The 14,814-nt window shown below is 45.9% G+C and overlaps 1 protein-coding gene across 11 annotated transcripts in view; it reads left to right on the forward strand.

Annotated features, from left to right (window-relative positions):
* PNPLA4 (patatin like phospholipase domain containing 4) overlaps positions 1-14,814 on the forward strand; it is a 120,029-nt gene that overhangs the window by 7,325 nt on the left and 97,890 nt on the right. For all 11 annotated transcript variants that reach the window (XR_010838729.1, XM_059050119.2, XM_067023983.1 and 8 more), the window contains 2 exons: positions 544-679; positions 10,498-10,563. Coding sequence is in view for 10 of the 11 variants with exons in the window: in XM_059050119.2 (XP_058906102.1) it covers positions 544-679; positions 10,498-10,563 (202 nt within the window). In the remaining variant the exon portion in view is untranslated. The remainder of the gene's footprint in view (positions 1-543; positions 680-10,497; positions 10,564-14,814) is intronic.

Here is a 14,814-nt window from a genome sequence, read left to right on the forward strand (position 1 = left end):
GGCGGTCAGTGATTAAAGGTGAACCATGCGGTGCGTGGCCAAGCCGCTCAAGATGGCGGTTCTCCTGCTGTCTGTAAATCCCCTGCTCGACCAGCCCTTGCTTCAGCTGCACCCCACTCTCACAGACGAGCTTGCCTCCTGCCCCAGCTCGTGATTCTCCTAATCCTTGGGTCCGAGCAGCTCCACCTGGTAGTTTATTAAGGGGAGATATCTGCCCTCCACGGCGGCCGTTAACCTGGCGGGCTGTGAGCTGTTAGTTTCTGTGGTAACAGATGAGCCCACCTGACATCAATTCCCCATATAAATGGTGGCCTCCTTCGCCCCCGGCTAGCGTAGATGCCTGCTGTGTCCTGCCTGCCGACCATGATGGGGTGTCTCTCCAGGACCCTTTTGCTTTGGACATAGAAGGTCCCCCACCCAGTAAGCCATAGGTGTCGCTGTCACTGCCTCCGGGCTCTTTTCCGGGTCTCCAGTCTGGGAAGCTACAGGGCTTGCAGGCCAGCGGGGCGGAGCCCGACACGCGGGTGCCCTTTTCTTCCTCAGGAGCGGAATGGAGGCGATTCTCCCCGCCAACGCGCACGAGCTGGCTCACAACCGCCTGCACGTCTCCATCACCAACACCAAGACCGGAGAAAACTGCTTGGTCTCCAGTTTTCCGCGCCGGGAGGACCTCGTTAAGGTAACACGGCCGCATTCCTCCTTGGAGGAAATGAGCAAGCGCTGAGATACATGCTTCCACAAACAGTGAGCGCGCCTGCGTTCTTTAGATCCAGCATTGCACGCCACGCCTGCTAGATCGTACATGCTCCGTAAATCATGGCGGCCGACCGAGGCGTCCGCCAGTATCCCTCCGAGGCCACCTCATGGCAGGCGGCTCCCAGAGGCCTCGGGAGTGGCTCAGCGTTTTTCTCGTGATGTCCGCTGTGCTCACGTTTATCCTGGGATTAAACTTGAGTAGCAAGAACCATTCCTTACGTTGATGTAGATAATACTTCTGCAGTTTGTGTAAGACTTTGTCTCAGTGCTACCGTATTCGGTCCTTCCACAGCCCTGTAGCAGCACAGGTGAGATTACTGTCCTTTTGTCGCTTTTTTGTTTGTTTGTTTGTTTTTTTTGTTTGTTTGTTTGTTTGTTTTGTGGTATGTGGGCCTCACTGTTGTGGCCTCTCCCGTTGTGGAGCACAGGCTCCGGACGCTCAGGCCCAGCGGCCATGGCTCACGGGCCCAGCCGCTCCGCGGCACGTGGGATCCTCCCAGGCCGGGGCACGAACCCGCGTCCCCTGCATCGGCAGGCGGACTCTCAACCACTGCGCCACCAGGGAAGCCCTGTCGCTTTTTTAACAGAAGAAATGGGTGGAAGGATTTTGCGTGACACACCCCAGGGTGTATTGATTGCCGTTGGGAATCCGGGTCTCTTACTTTTTCACTCTAATGTTCCCTTTCCTTTCTTCCATTTTGCGTTGATGCCTTTCTATCCAAACACATGTGAAAGTAGGTTGGGAGAGCATTGTCTCTGGGAAATAGTTAAGCTGATTTGCAAATAACAGTGCATTGCTAAGGTAATACATTAAATATTTTAAATTGGAAAGGCTGCACTTCTCTTAGAAAAGCCAGGCTATTTTCTTCTTTTTCCTCTTGTGGGAATCGTAGCAAGCTTCAGGTGATACAGAGGACGCGTGTTTGGATACAGCAGCAGGGGATAGATTGAGAGAGCTACAGGTTCCACCTGAATCAGATGATAAATGCATTGATTTTTACTATCAAAACTCACTGTTCGAATTTTATGTTTGAATGATATGCTTTGAAATACCTAATGAAATGTTGAGCTGACAAGTAAAATTACTTTGTGACTTAAGAGATTAGAATATTTTCACTCCCGTCTCTCACTTATACATTAATAGTCATTCCATCTCAGAAAAATATTTTTCTATAATATTATTATACTCTTGTGTAGACTTAAAAAATAGAAAGGGAGAAGCTGATAATCCATGCCTGAATTGTCACAAACTGTCAATGCCAAGGCAGATATGTCAGGCTTGCAGTGGTTAGAATACCTCTTCTTGTTCGTGAGAGAACAAGGTTGGGAGCAAGAGACTATCATCCTATCATGAAACAAGAGGGGAATTCTACCCAAAGTTACTATCTTCTCCTTGAGTCTGTCCGTGGCTGCTGTATCTACAGTGGCCGAGCCTCTGATGTTTCCTATATCCCACCCTGATTTACTTACCGCTGTTCCGCATACGTATTTTACTGCTCTGTTTACTTAGTTTTTGTCTATCTTCCTTCACGAGAGTGTAAGCTCGGGGTGGGGGGGGCGGGTAGGAGGGTCCAGGGACTGCTGTGTTCTGTCCGCTGCCATATTCTCAGCGCCTGGCACAGTGTCATCTCCATCAGCCTGTGCTCCGTGAGTGAATGGGAATGAATAAATCAGTGAACTAAGATGGCATCTATTAAAAGAATGAAGAAGCTGGATCCTTCCTGTTCAGTGATCTGGACAAAACGTAATTCAGCTCGTTAGTGGCCCAGCTTGGATCGCAGTCCAGGCCTCTAACATTCTGCCTGGTAGCCTTGCCCCGCCTCGCAACGCGAGATAAAATCACCCTCTTAATTCCTTTCATATGGGAGTGTCGTGAGCTGAATAACATCCCCCAAAGAGGTCCACGCTGTAATCCCCAGGACCTGTGAATACGGCATCTCACATGGCAAAAGGGATTGTATACATGGGATGAAGGTGAGGCTCTTGATGGGGAGGTGATCCTGGGTTATCTGGGCCGACCCAAACTAATTTAATCACATGTGTCCTTAGAAATGGAGACGTTTGCTGGTTCTGAGACGCAGGAGCCTTTGTATGAGGAGGGCACTACGGGTGCCCCCCTCAACAGCCGGTGAGGCAGAGACCTCAGTCCTACAGCCGATGGAACTGAATGCTTACCAGTATCTGAATGAGCAGGAAACCAAGTCTCCCCTCAAGCCCGCAGGAAGGAATGCAGCCCTGCCAACACTTGGATTTTTTTTGCCCAGGTGGATCCAGCCCGTGCTGGATCCCGACCTCCAGACCCTAGGATCATACATTTGAGTTGTTTTAGCCTTTAGATTAGTGGTAACTTGTTATAGCAGCCATAGCAAACTACTGCAGTAAGCAAACAGGACTTTTTGGATTTGCTGTGTTTTGGATAATAACTACTCAGAGAACTGGTGTAATTACTTGAGTTCATTGAACAGAAGAGAACTAGTTGGCACCAGCGTATAATACCTTGTAAGGAGAATAATTGAATGATTGACACGTATCCTAGCTTATACGAGAAGCATTTTAAACGTTTAGTAGAATGCTCTAACCTTTTGCAGAAACTCAAAGAAAGGAAGGATAGATGGTTCCTTGACAGCAGATGGTGGCTATAAAAATGTATGAAATGTATGCCTGGAATACTCACGAGCATGTAGTTCAAAAAGTAAGACTGGTGAAGATTGCAGGAGGGAGGGAGAAGAATATGAAGGGAAAATAAAATATTTCCCCCTCCCCGCAACACACACACACACACACACACACACACACACACGGCGGTGACATACTGTGTTCTGATGAAAGAGGCCGGTGGGAGACCGCTGTCTGGGGGGCTGCTTCTGACTGCCTCATTCAGTGTCAGGGGAGAGAAGAAAGGCGCCAGCCACTCCCCCACTGCCTTAGCTAGAGACCGGAGGGCGCTGAGTTCCAGAAGCCAAGAGGAGAAGCAGCCCACAGTTTGTAACTGGCGTCTCCTGGGAGCTTTGCCTGCCTGGCTCTGATCCCTCAGCCCTGGGTTTAATGTCTGTGATCTGGGAAATCTGTAGGTGACAGACGGAGATTAAGATTGAAACCAGAGGTAGAGCATGTCAAGGATCAATTGCTAGCCAGGACAGGAATGTGGGAGAGTACTAAATATTGGTGATTTTTAATCAATTCCTCATTTATTCTCTTAATTACTAGATTTTTTTTTTCTTTTTAATGCCAATCTCTTCATTATCCACCAGCCGACTGCTGCCTTTTATTGCAGATAGGCTGTCTGTGTACCTGAAAATCCAACTAGAAACCTGTATCTCAAAGTGTGTGCATGGGTGTCTGTGCGTCTATGTCTTGTTACACGGCCTTGGATTATCACTTGTTTTTTGTGCACCTCCCGGTGTTCCTCTTTAGGTCTTTCATTCCCTGATGGTGTCCTCTGAGGCTAATTATGTTTGAGCCTCAGTTTTCTCAACTGTGAAATGGAGATGAAAGCTAATCAGTGTTACCATGGCGAGTAAATTGAAAAAATCATGTAAAAGTGTGCTTGAAATAGTCAAGTCCTATAAGCTTGTTAATTACAGACAATATTTAGTAAATAATGAACAAATAAGATAATAAGCCACACACATCACTGGTCAGCATCCCTGTGTGAGTCTGTCATGAAATTTTAAGGTCCCGGCTTTCTTTTTGCGGACTGGGTAGGCTTCACCCTTTCTTAAACATTTTTCTTCTCTTACCCCTTTATCTTTGTTCATGGGCAACGTGCTCACCTACATCTACAAAATCTCGGGAAATGGATTATGACCAAGTTTTGCTGCCTTTAGGCATCTGATTTTATACCTCTTCCACCATTGACCTGGTCTACATTCACCAATGTGCTTGTATGATGATTCATACTTAAATTATATTAACTTCCCTTTTGGTGGCATGAAAAAATTATTCTTTCGTCTGATAGCTGCAATGGTAGTTGATTATTTTTGAGAACCTCTTTGGACCAATTATGTGGTCCAAAGACTCATTTTATTTGGGATTGGATTTCCATAGTATTTGGAATCTTATGTCCATGGTGATTTAATTCAGTGCTATGGTCTGAATGTTTGTGTTCCCCCCAAATTCCAGTGTTGAAATCCTAACCCCCAATATGATGGTATTTGGAGGCAGGGTTCTGTGGGAAGTGATTAGGTCATGAGGGTGGAGCCCTCATGAATGGGATTAGTGCCCTTGTAAAAGGGACCCCAGAGAGCTCCCTCACCTCTTCCACCATGTGAGGACATAGAGGTGGGTTCTCAGTAGACACTGAATCTGCCAGCCCCTTGATCTTGGACTTCTGAGATTCCAGACCTGTGAGAAAATAAACTTGTGTCCTTTCTAAGCCACCCAGTCTGTGGTGTTTTGTTGTAGCAGCCTGAGCAGACTGGGACAGGAACTTGGCACTGACAGGTGAGGCTGCTGCTATAACAAATACCTAAAAGTGTGGAAGCAGCTTTGGAGCTGAGTAACGGGCAGGGGCTCAGTAAGTTGAGAGGTGCCTGTTAGAAAAAGCCTGTGTTGCCGTCGGTGATTCTGGTGATGACTTGGAGAGAAAAAAACAAACCGTAGAGAGAGCCTCCATCTTCTTAGACCTGGATAGTAAAGGCCGTACTGATGAGGTCTCAGACGGAAGCGAGGAAATGTTATCAGACAATGGAGGAAAGGTCACCCGTGTTATACACTGACCAAGAATAGCAGGATTATGTTCATGTCCTCGTGTTCTGGGGATGGTAGAACTGGCAAGTGATGACGCTGGATATTTGATGAGGTGATTTCTAAGCAAAATGTTGAAGGAGCAGCGTGGTTTCTCTTGGCTACTTAGAGTAAAATGCAAGAAGAGAGAAATACTTAAAGATGGGATTGTCCCTCAGAAGCAAAGCAGAGCTTAAAGATTTGGAACATTCTCAGCCTGTGCGTACTGAAGAGAGTAAGAGAGCCTGTTTAGGACACAACAGGAAGGGTGTGGCCGTCTGGCCAGATACCTTGTGATAAGGAGGTTCCTTGAGTTGGCCGTCTGGACAGAAGCCAGGACCTATATGTGGTCGAAGTTACCATGGACAAAGGCCATTCAGAGATCATCAGGGCAGCTCCCTTCCACCAGAGGCCCCCGAGTGCCAGGACCCCCGCCAGCACAGGGCACTGGGCACTGCAGAGGCGTCCCACTAGGGCAGGGCCCTGCGGAGCCATGGGGGCGGGGCTCAGCCCCGCATTGCCCCGTAACCCCATACTGTAGAGCGCTGATTCCAGCCCAGGGGAGCGTCGGCCAGGAGGCCCAGGCACAGAGGCAAACACGTGTCACGGGTCCTTAGCACCTCCTCGAGTTGTGGGCCCGTTTATGTCTTGTACCCTGAATGTCCCAATGTGTCCATCTTGCACCTCAGCTCACTCATTTTAAGCTCTGGATTTTATTCCGGGCTATCCCTCTTCAGAAGGAAACATGCAATCAGGAAATGCAAACATATTTCAATATTAGCCTCCCGCAACGCATACTTAGGGAAGTAAACCCTTTATTTAAAAGAAAGTCGTACATCACCTCCACAGCTCAGCAGGAATGACTTTGAAATTAGCCGTGCCGCGGAGGGATAGTGTTCTGGAACTTGTCTGAATTGGTACAAATCATCGAATTTGTGTTTCAAACTGACGCCCCGTGTATGTGCTCTGAGATGGTCTTCTGACATCCGTGAATGCTCTTTGACACACATACACCCAGGAAGGCGTTCCTGCAGAATGGTGTCCCTCTTGGGAAGAAGAACCCTGTCTCCATTGCCAGGATGTCCTGAATGTCCTCGCACACAGTGAGCGTGCTCTTACAGCAAGACCTTCTCACATTTAGCCCTGTGAAGGTGAAATAAGGACTGAATTCAAGATTGGTCATTATCTTGAAGACTGGGTAAGATAAATTTGAATCTGTCTTTGAATTTCAACTACACCAGCAGGTTCTGAATACACAGCCAGATTCTCATTAAACTCCACAGTCAGCTTTAGGCATAAATGAAACTGGTTGAGAATTTATTCGCTAAGGAAGCCAGGCCACATAATTTTCTAAACACCCCTTTTCTATAAAATGTAAAATGAAAAGAGCTAGTCTGAACGTGTATTGAATACACACTTGGCAATGCTTTATACAGTTGCTACAGGAAGCCGCTGACTTTTATTTTTATCCTTGTGTATTTGGTGAGAAGGAAACAGAAACCAAATCAACGGTTTCACATACATGTAATTTTTAAAGTGCTGGGCTACGTGACAGGGCAGGAGCACTGACGAGGTCCCTGCCTTCTGTATCGGTGTCCTCAACCAAAACAGTCTGCAGACATGGCTAAATGTCCCCAGGGGGCTCGGCCCCCCAGCCCCCCAACTTGAGAACCACTGCCCTCTATGTATCGGTATTTGTTGCTGAGAAAAATTTCACTGGAGCATCAGTGAGGTAAGACAGTAAAAGAGCATGTTTAGGCATAATAGTACATATTTCATGAACTGTCTCCTGCCTTAGGAAATCCTGTTTGCTTGCAGTAAAATGGCAGTAAGCTGACATCGAATAAGACAAGCCACTTAGTTCCTAACTATCAAAAGCTAATTTTCCCACTAACCATAGTTTGATATACAAATCACTAGCCCGTATAAACTATGACAGAACAAATACACTGATTTTGGGGGGAATGACGGGTATTTTCCAGTTCACTGCACTTTTCATATCAGTTCAGAGGATTCTTACTGTTACTATCTGTATCAAAGTAATTGGATAGCATTTTTCATCTAAGCAGCTCAAAAAGAGTTCTAAGCATTAACTTGTGAACTTCACATTATAACTTGACACATGGGAGGTAAAAAACCCACATAATTCTGTTTCTAAGGGTAGTGATTTTTTTTTCTTTTTTTCTTTTTTTTTTTTGTGCACGCCGCATGTCTGCTTGTTATAGTGAAGTAAGTCATTACAGCTATAGAGTGTGTTTGGCTGTTTAAAGGCGTCCAAGTACTGTAATTTCCCAACATGTGTGCTATCCACGCGTTGGTTCAGTTATCGCGATGGTGCGGTGTTGCATTTTTGCCGAATGGCTTCATTAAACAGCTGCGTTGTGCCTGCAGAACGTTCCTAGGGTCTGTAATTATTTTTTTTTAAAGGAGTAGCCCACTGATGATAGGGCCGGATGGGTTAGGGTGAAGGCAGGGACGGTGACTGTGCTGAACAGCCTTGCTCTGAAACATGCTCAGCTGCCCAGGTCGGGGCTACCGGGGGGGCCGACGAGGCTGGGCCCGAAGAGGCTTGGCTTCTGTCCTGTCGGCCCCGCGGATGGATGTGACCTCCTGCACATCGCCGGAGGGCATGCGCACTCCTGCTTGGCGGCTTTGTGGAGCGTGTGTGGGTCACGTGACGGGCCCCCCCCCCCCCCCCGCTCTGTCCCGCCCCGCGCCGGAAGCTGAGATTTTGCAATGAATGCCGAAGTGGTGGGCTCGTTTGCTCCTGTAGCCTTCTTAGAAGGCTGAGAAATCTTGTGCAAGGGTGTCATCATGCCGTGGCTTAATGCTTTGCTCTCGACACCGTACAGTTCTGAATACCTGCATTTTCACTCCACACGGCGCCCAGATGTTGTGGAGCTGATTCTGGCACCCAGCATCAGCCTGGCACAGCAGAGATGTGCCGTAGCACCTGGCATGATCGCCTCCTGTCTCCTGCTAGAGTCCCTTTGTCGTGCTTTGACACCACTGAGTTGGCTTCTACTCCAGTCTGAAGCCCCGCCATGCTTCTCGGGCCAGCTGTCAGGGGCCCGTGGCTGAGGCCACGCTTGCACCCAGGACCGATGCCCTGCTGTTCACGTACACCAGCAGCGTGGGAGGATGCTGTTTCCCCACTACGGAGGGTCTTCATTCCCACTGTGGAGAAGCGGGGGTGGTGGGGGGTACCTGCAGGTGTCAGTAGCATCCGGCTGTGAAGGAGATGCAGACGCTCTCCCGTCTGTGGGATCTCTGGTCACGAGGAGCCGTCGCATAAGAAAGTCTGTGCCAAGTCGCAGCGGTGTCACAGTACAGTTGTGTCAGGTCGCCGCCCACAGAGGAGTGTCCTACAGAAATCACGTTATGCTGCTGACTGGGTCTCTCATATACTTGCACTTCAGAATAAATCAGCTATTTTTTAAAATTTTTACTGCAGTGTAGCTGCTTTGCAATGTTGTTATAGTTTCTGGCGTACAGCGAAGTGAGTCAGCTATATGTATACATGTATCTGCTCTTTTTTGGATTTCCTTCCCATTTAGGTCACCACAGAGCACTGAATAGAGTTCTCTGGGCTGTATATACAGTAGGTTCTCATCAGTGATCTCTTTTATACACAGTATCAGTAGTGTATACATGTCCATCCCAATCTCCCAGTTCATCCCATCTCCCCCTTGTCCCCCTTGGTATCCACAGGTTTGTTTTCTACATCTGTGTCTCTGTTTCTGTTTTGCAGATAAGATCACCTATACCATTTTTCTAGATTCCACATATATGCGTTAATATACAGTATTTGTGTCTTTCTGACTTACTTCACTCTGTATGACAGTCTCTAGGTCCATCCACGTCTCTACAAATGACCCAATTTCATTCCTTTTTATGGCTGAGTAATATTCCATTGTATATATGTACCACATCTTCTTTATTCATTTCTCCATTGATGGACATTTAGGTTGCTTCCATGACCTGACTCTTGTAAATAGTGCTGCAATGAACACTGGGGTGCATGTGTCTTTTTGAATTATGGTTTTCTCTGGGTATATGCCCAGTAGTGGGATTGCTGGGTTTTGAGAGTGGACCTCATAAATCATACTTAGAGCGTTCTTTCTTTGGGGGAAATGCCCTCTGTTCTCTAAAGAATTCCAAGTGGATGATATACAAATCATTTTGGGGACCATGATCCAGTTCTGAATAATATCTACTTGGAAAAAAAAAATCTCATGAACTCTTTGACAACAAACAGCCATGGAGTCTTCAATTATTAGTTGAAGGATTGGAGCTTAAGTATTCCATATCTAATACTGTATCTTTCCAAGTAGAGCACTAGCGATTTGAAAACTGCATTGCAGAATAAAACTTGTACATGTCAGAAAAGCTCCCAGAGCTCAGCTTCTTCTATGGGAAGAAATGGTAATATTGTAAATGGCAATCTTTTTCGACTTTTTAAATGGAAGATAAAGTATAATTGGTGCCCCTCCCTGCCGGTTTCTCATTACATATCCAGGCCATGTAACCAGCACATGAAATGTGCTACATCCTGCTGACATAAATGACAACATCCCCTGAGCTGTAATAACCAGAGGGGTTTGTTTCTCTGGAAGACAGAGTGAAACTTTCAAATAATTCTTACAGTGTAGGACAGAACACCGTAAGTAACTTACTTGCAACCTGTACACACTCAGGAATTTAGACTTACCAGGACTTTAATTTTGTAATGACTTGGCTGTCTACACTTTAAGTGCCAGTAGTTTACTCGGGTGAAGTAGGTGGAGTTGGAGAACAATGAATTGTGCGTATCTCTTTAAGGTCTTTTCTGATGTGGGTAACTGTCATCTTCTATTTAAGTGTGTCCCACTGTGCACTTGAAATACATGGAACTTATTGTATTGTTACAGTAAATTTTTATACGCTTAAACAATTTTAATTTCATGGTAGGTGACATGAAATGTATCGCAGGGATGTTAATGCCTCCTTTCACAAGCTGTTCCTTTGTCTGTCTAGGTCCTGTTAGCCAGCAGCTTTGTGCCTATTTATGCAGGACTAAACCCAGTGGAATACAAAGGACAGGTAAGATACTTACGACTGACAAATGGTCCGTACACCCCGTGTTCATACGTTTCCTTCGAAAGATCCAATTGTATTATCATTCTGGTGGCTCCGACTCCGTCTGTATGACTTGTTTCCCCATAGTTTTGTTTCTGTGTAGCAGAAAAAACAAAGAAAATCAAGCGCAGGTGCTGTGGTGCCCTATCGCCTGCCCACTTCCACACACACCTATAACCAGACGCAGTATCTGTTCAACACACACCAGAGTTAAAAGTTGTGTGATCAAACACAGTGGCTATTTAATACCTAAACAGGAGATACGCATCTCAGAACCAAATACAGTATCTATTTAACCCACACCAGAGACACGTACTTTGTCATCAAGTACACTGTCTCTTTAACACCTACTCAAGATCAGGCACATATTCATGGATGAGTAGTGCCCTGTGTTTTATATATACATGATAGGTACGTATTCATTCATAAATGTGTACGGGAAAAGTGTTTAAGAGCTGTCATTCATTGTTTCCCTTTGAAGGCCCAGCAAAGGGCCTGTGCTCAGTGAATGCATGATCTTACAACCAAGGAACTGACTTTTGCAAATCTCTTAGCTAAGGTGATTGGGGATCTGTCTGTGTTCTGACCTTGTCAGGCCTTGTGATTTTCTCTCTCTGAGTTTTCCTGGTCATTCCCTCCCTTTTCTGTGCTTCTCATAGGATTCTGGGCCCAAAGCAGTCTGCCCTGGGACGGTTGTCTCAAACAGGCAGGTGAGGAGGATGAGGCTGAGGAACTGGATGAGGCCAGGTAGATGGACAGCCTAAGAGTGGACCATGAGGTCCACCTGAGACTCTGTTTATTACCTATATGCATACAGTGTGTTATTTGCAGTGATGGACTTCCGTGCTGTAGGCTAAAACCCTCTTTGTGACCAAGGAGAGACATAATATACATTGAATTTTTTTAAAGCAGCATAAAATAAACATAAGCTCATGGAAACCCAGGTGTTTTTTTGTTGTTGTTGTTTTGGGTTTTTTTTTTTTTTTTCCTATTTTGGATACTGCCTCTCAGAGCTAGCAGATACTTAGTTACCAGGGAGTATGATCTTTGCTGTCATTTGAAAATTTGAGAGGTATCTCCCTTTACATAATGATTTTAAAGTAAGTTAAGTAGCATTTTCTCTTAGAGCCGTAAAAAAAAATCAACATTTATTTTTACATATAAATTTCGAATACAGATGCTATCAACATCAACTTTACATTATGATTATGAACTTTAATTTTATGATCTGAAATGTAATGATTTTACTTCACGCTATTGCTTGATAATATATAATCATGACAGAAATAGCTAAATGGTAGAAAAAAATATGCAGAATGCTCAGGTGTTTCATGAGATTGTATATGATCATGAAAAGGGGATTCAGAATCCAAGAATCAACAGAATTGCCGTTGTGATGGATAAATTAAGAAGTGGTGACTGAGAACGTGGGATGTAGGTATAGTAAGGAGGTGATGCAAAGGAGATGGGGTGGGGGAAGGAGGGATGGAATCAAGGCTAGAACAGAGCTGAGTCCCAGAAGCCTAGTATATTCTAAGACTATGCTGAACATTTCCCGTGTTTAAATAGTAATAACTGTATTATGAAGGAGGTGCGGGTGGTAATGGCTCCTAGTTTCTTCCAACATACACTGTCCTCTTCTTCCTCAGTGACAGAAACCCAATTTTTTTCTGGGCCTGTTACCGTGTAGCTAAAAGGCCACATTCTCCAGTTTCCCTTGAAGCTAGGTGTGGCTATCCCCTTATGTGCTGGCAGTGAGAGGTAGGACGAATTACTGTGGGACTTACAGGAAGGGAGGTTGTGTACCTTTCTTTCCTTCCTGCTGCCTGGAATTTAGATGTGATGACCAGAGCTCTGGCAGCTGTTGTGGATCATGAGGTCACAGATCACACCCTAGATGGAGACAAATAGTGAGATGGAAAGACTGGGCCCTGAGTGACTTGAGGAGGGGGACCTTACCAGGCCACCTTCTGTGTTTCTTTTACCAGGATAAGTAAAACTTCCTGTTTTTATTGCTTTGTATTGGATGCATTAGAGTCCACTCCCATGTGCGGTAGGGATTATTACCCCCGTATTTTACAGATGAGGCAATTGAGTTGTAGAAACATTCATTGACTTTGCTGAGGTCACCAAGCTTAGTAAGGGGGCAGCTTTCCCCAGGATGATCTCTAATGTTTGCACCTGTGCTGTGCCTCTTGCTTTACTTTGCCTTGGTCATTCCTTTAAAAAAACATCTCCCTTATTTAATTTGTGTCCTGCCCCATCCCCACTGCTCCAGGTGTATGACCAGAAGCCTAGGAATAGTTAAAGGGTGAGATGTTCTCAGTTGAATTTCCTGCTATGTGATTGAATACTTAGACAGGAACATGAAAGGGCAGCCTCAATTAAACAGGGAATGCAGCACCTGGAGGTGCGAGAAAAAAGGGACCTTGGGAGACAGGACACGGCCTTGCTGATGACTGACATCTGTGCACAGTTGGCACGTCCTAATTACGTGTTGAATAGAATCTAATATCTCCAGAAGGCGTTCGGTTTACCCTGGGTGTTTAATGAAGCCCAGGAAGAGGGGCCCCTGCGCACACAATGATTGACAGTGTGCTCCTCGGAGACCTTGCTTCGTGTCTACGGCCACACGGTGGCGACTTGCCGGTGCCCTTGTGTGCTTGCTATGGACTCTATCAGCCCCCTCCCTTCCCTCAGCTGAATACGCTTTCTAGACCAGGTTAGTCTGTAGAATCGCTCCATTTTCAGGGAAATGCCAACTTTGCTTTCAAATGCAGTGTTTTGCTGTGGGTGTGAGCTTTTCCTAATTCCATAAAACTTTGTGTCACGCTCTCTTCTGTTCTGGGTTTTGATGCTTTTGTGGAGGTCAGGTTTTGATTTGCTGCTTGGCCTTGGTGGTTTTTCTGAAGCGAGGGAGGTTGCAGCAGCAGGGGGCCAGCGAGAGCTCAGCATCACCTGGGTTTGAGGCAGAGCCAAGGTGTCCTGAGCTGCTTCTGCATGCAGCTCCTCTTCAACCCGCTGACCACTCATCTCCACGTCCCGTGTCACCTAGCTATGGAACATACTGGGTTTTACTAGTACTTATTTGTGGACCTGATATTTTTCTTGAAAAAAATCTTTTATTGGGCTTCCCTGGTGGTGCAGTGATTGAGAGTCCGCCTGTCGATGCAGGGGACAACGGGTTCGTGCCCCGGTCCGGGAAGATCCCACATGCCGCGGAGCAGCTGGGCCCGTGAGCCGTGGCCGCTGAGCCTGTGCATCTGGAGCCCGTGCTCCGCAACCGGAGAGGCCACAACAGTGAGAGGCCCGCGTACCGCAAAAAAAAAAAAAAAAAAATCTTTTATTAATCACGTAGAAGTTTCATACCTTCATAAGACTTAAAATTGACATAAGCCACAGTAAATAACAGCATGAATCCTTCCTAAACTGTCTACCAGTTGTTTGAAGTGGTACAACATCTTGGAAAACGGCTTGGTTTTCGTAACTTTTTTTATTTTCTGAATTTTTTAAATTAATTAATTTTTAAATTTTATTTATTTATTTTTGGCTACGTTGGGTCTTCGTTGCCACGGGCGGGCTTTCTCTACTTGGCAAGAGCGGGGGCTACTCTTTGTTGCGGTGCGCGGGCTTCTCATTGCGGTGGCTTCTCTTGTTCCGGAGCACGGGCTCTAGGCACGTGGGCTTCAGTAGTTGTGGTGGGCTGGCTCACTAGTTGTGCTGCACGGGCTTCGTTGCTCCGCGGCACGTGGGATCTTCCCGGACCAGGGCTCGAACCCATGCCCCCTGCATAGGCAGGCGGATTCTTAACCACTGTGCCACCGGGGAAGTCCCTGGTTTTCCTAGTTTTTTAAAAAGTTTTTATAGCTTTCTCTGGCTTTATCTTAGGAGACTGTTTTTAGCACCCTACTTATACTTGATATTCATTAACAGTTGAATAAATGAATAAATGGAAATGAAGTTCAATCTTACCATTTTTACCAGTGGATTTTCCTTCAGTGTACGTGGCCTCTTTCCAGTGATTGAATAAGCTGTGGGAATGTGCCTACTTTTAGAGCACGTTTTCACGGGTTCTGGTCATAAATGTGGAACAAGAATAAGGATTTTCAAGAGGAAATCTTAACTGATCAGTTTTTGTTTTTGTTTTTTAATATTTATTTATTTATTTATTTATTTATTTAGGCTTTGCTGGGTCTTAGTTGCAGCACGCGGGAT

This window comes from Kogia breviceps, chromosome X (assembly GCF_026419965.1).
Source record: "Kogia breviceps isolate mKogBre1 chromosome X, mKogBre1 haplotype 1, whole genome shotgun sequence".
NCBI classification, from domain to species: Eukaryota; Metazoa; Chordata; class Mammalia; order Artiodactyla; family Physeteridae; genus Kogia; species Kogia breviceps.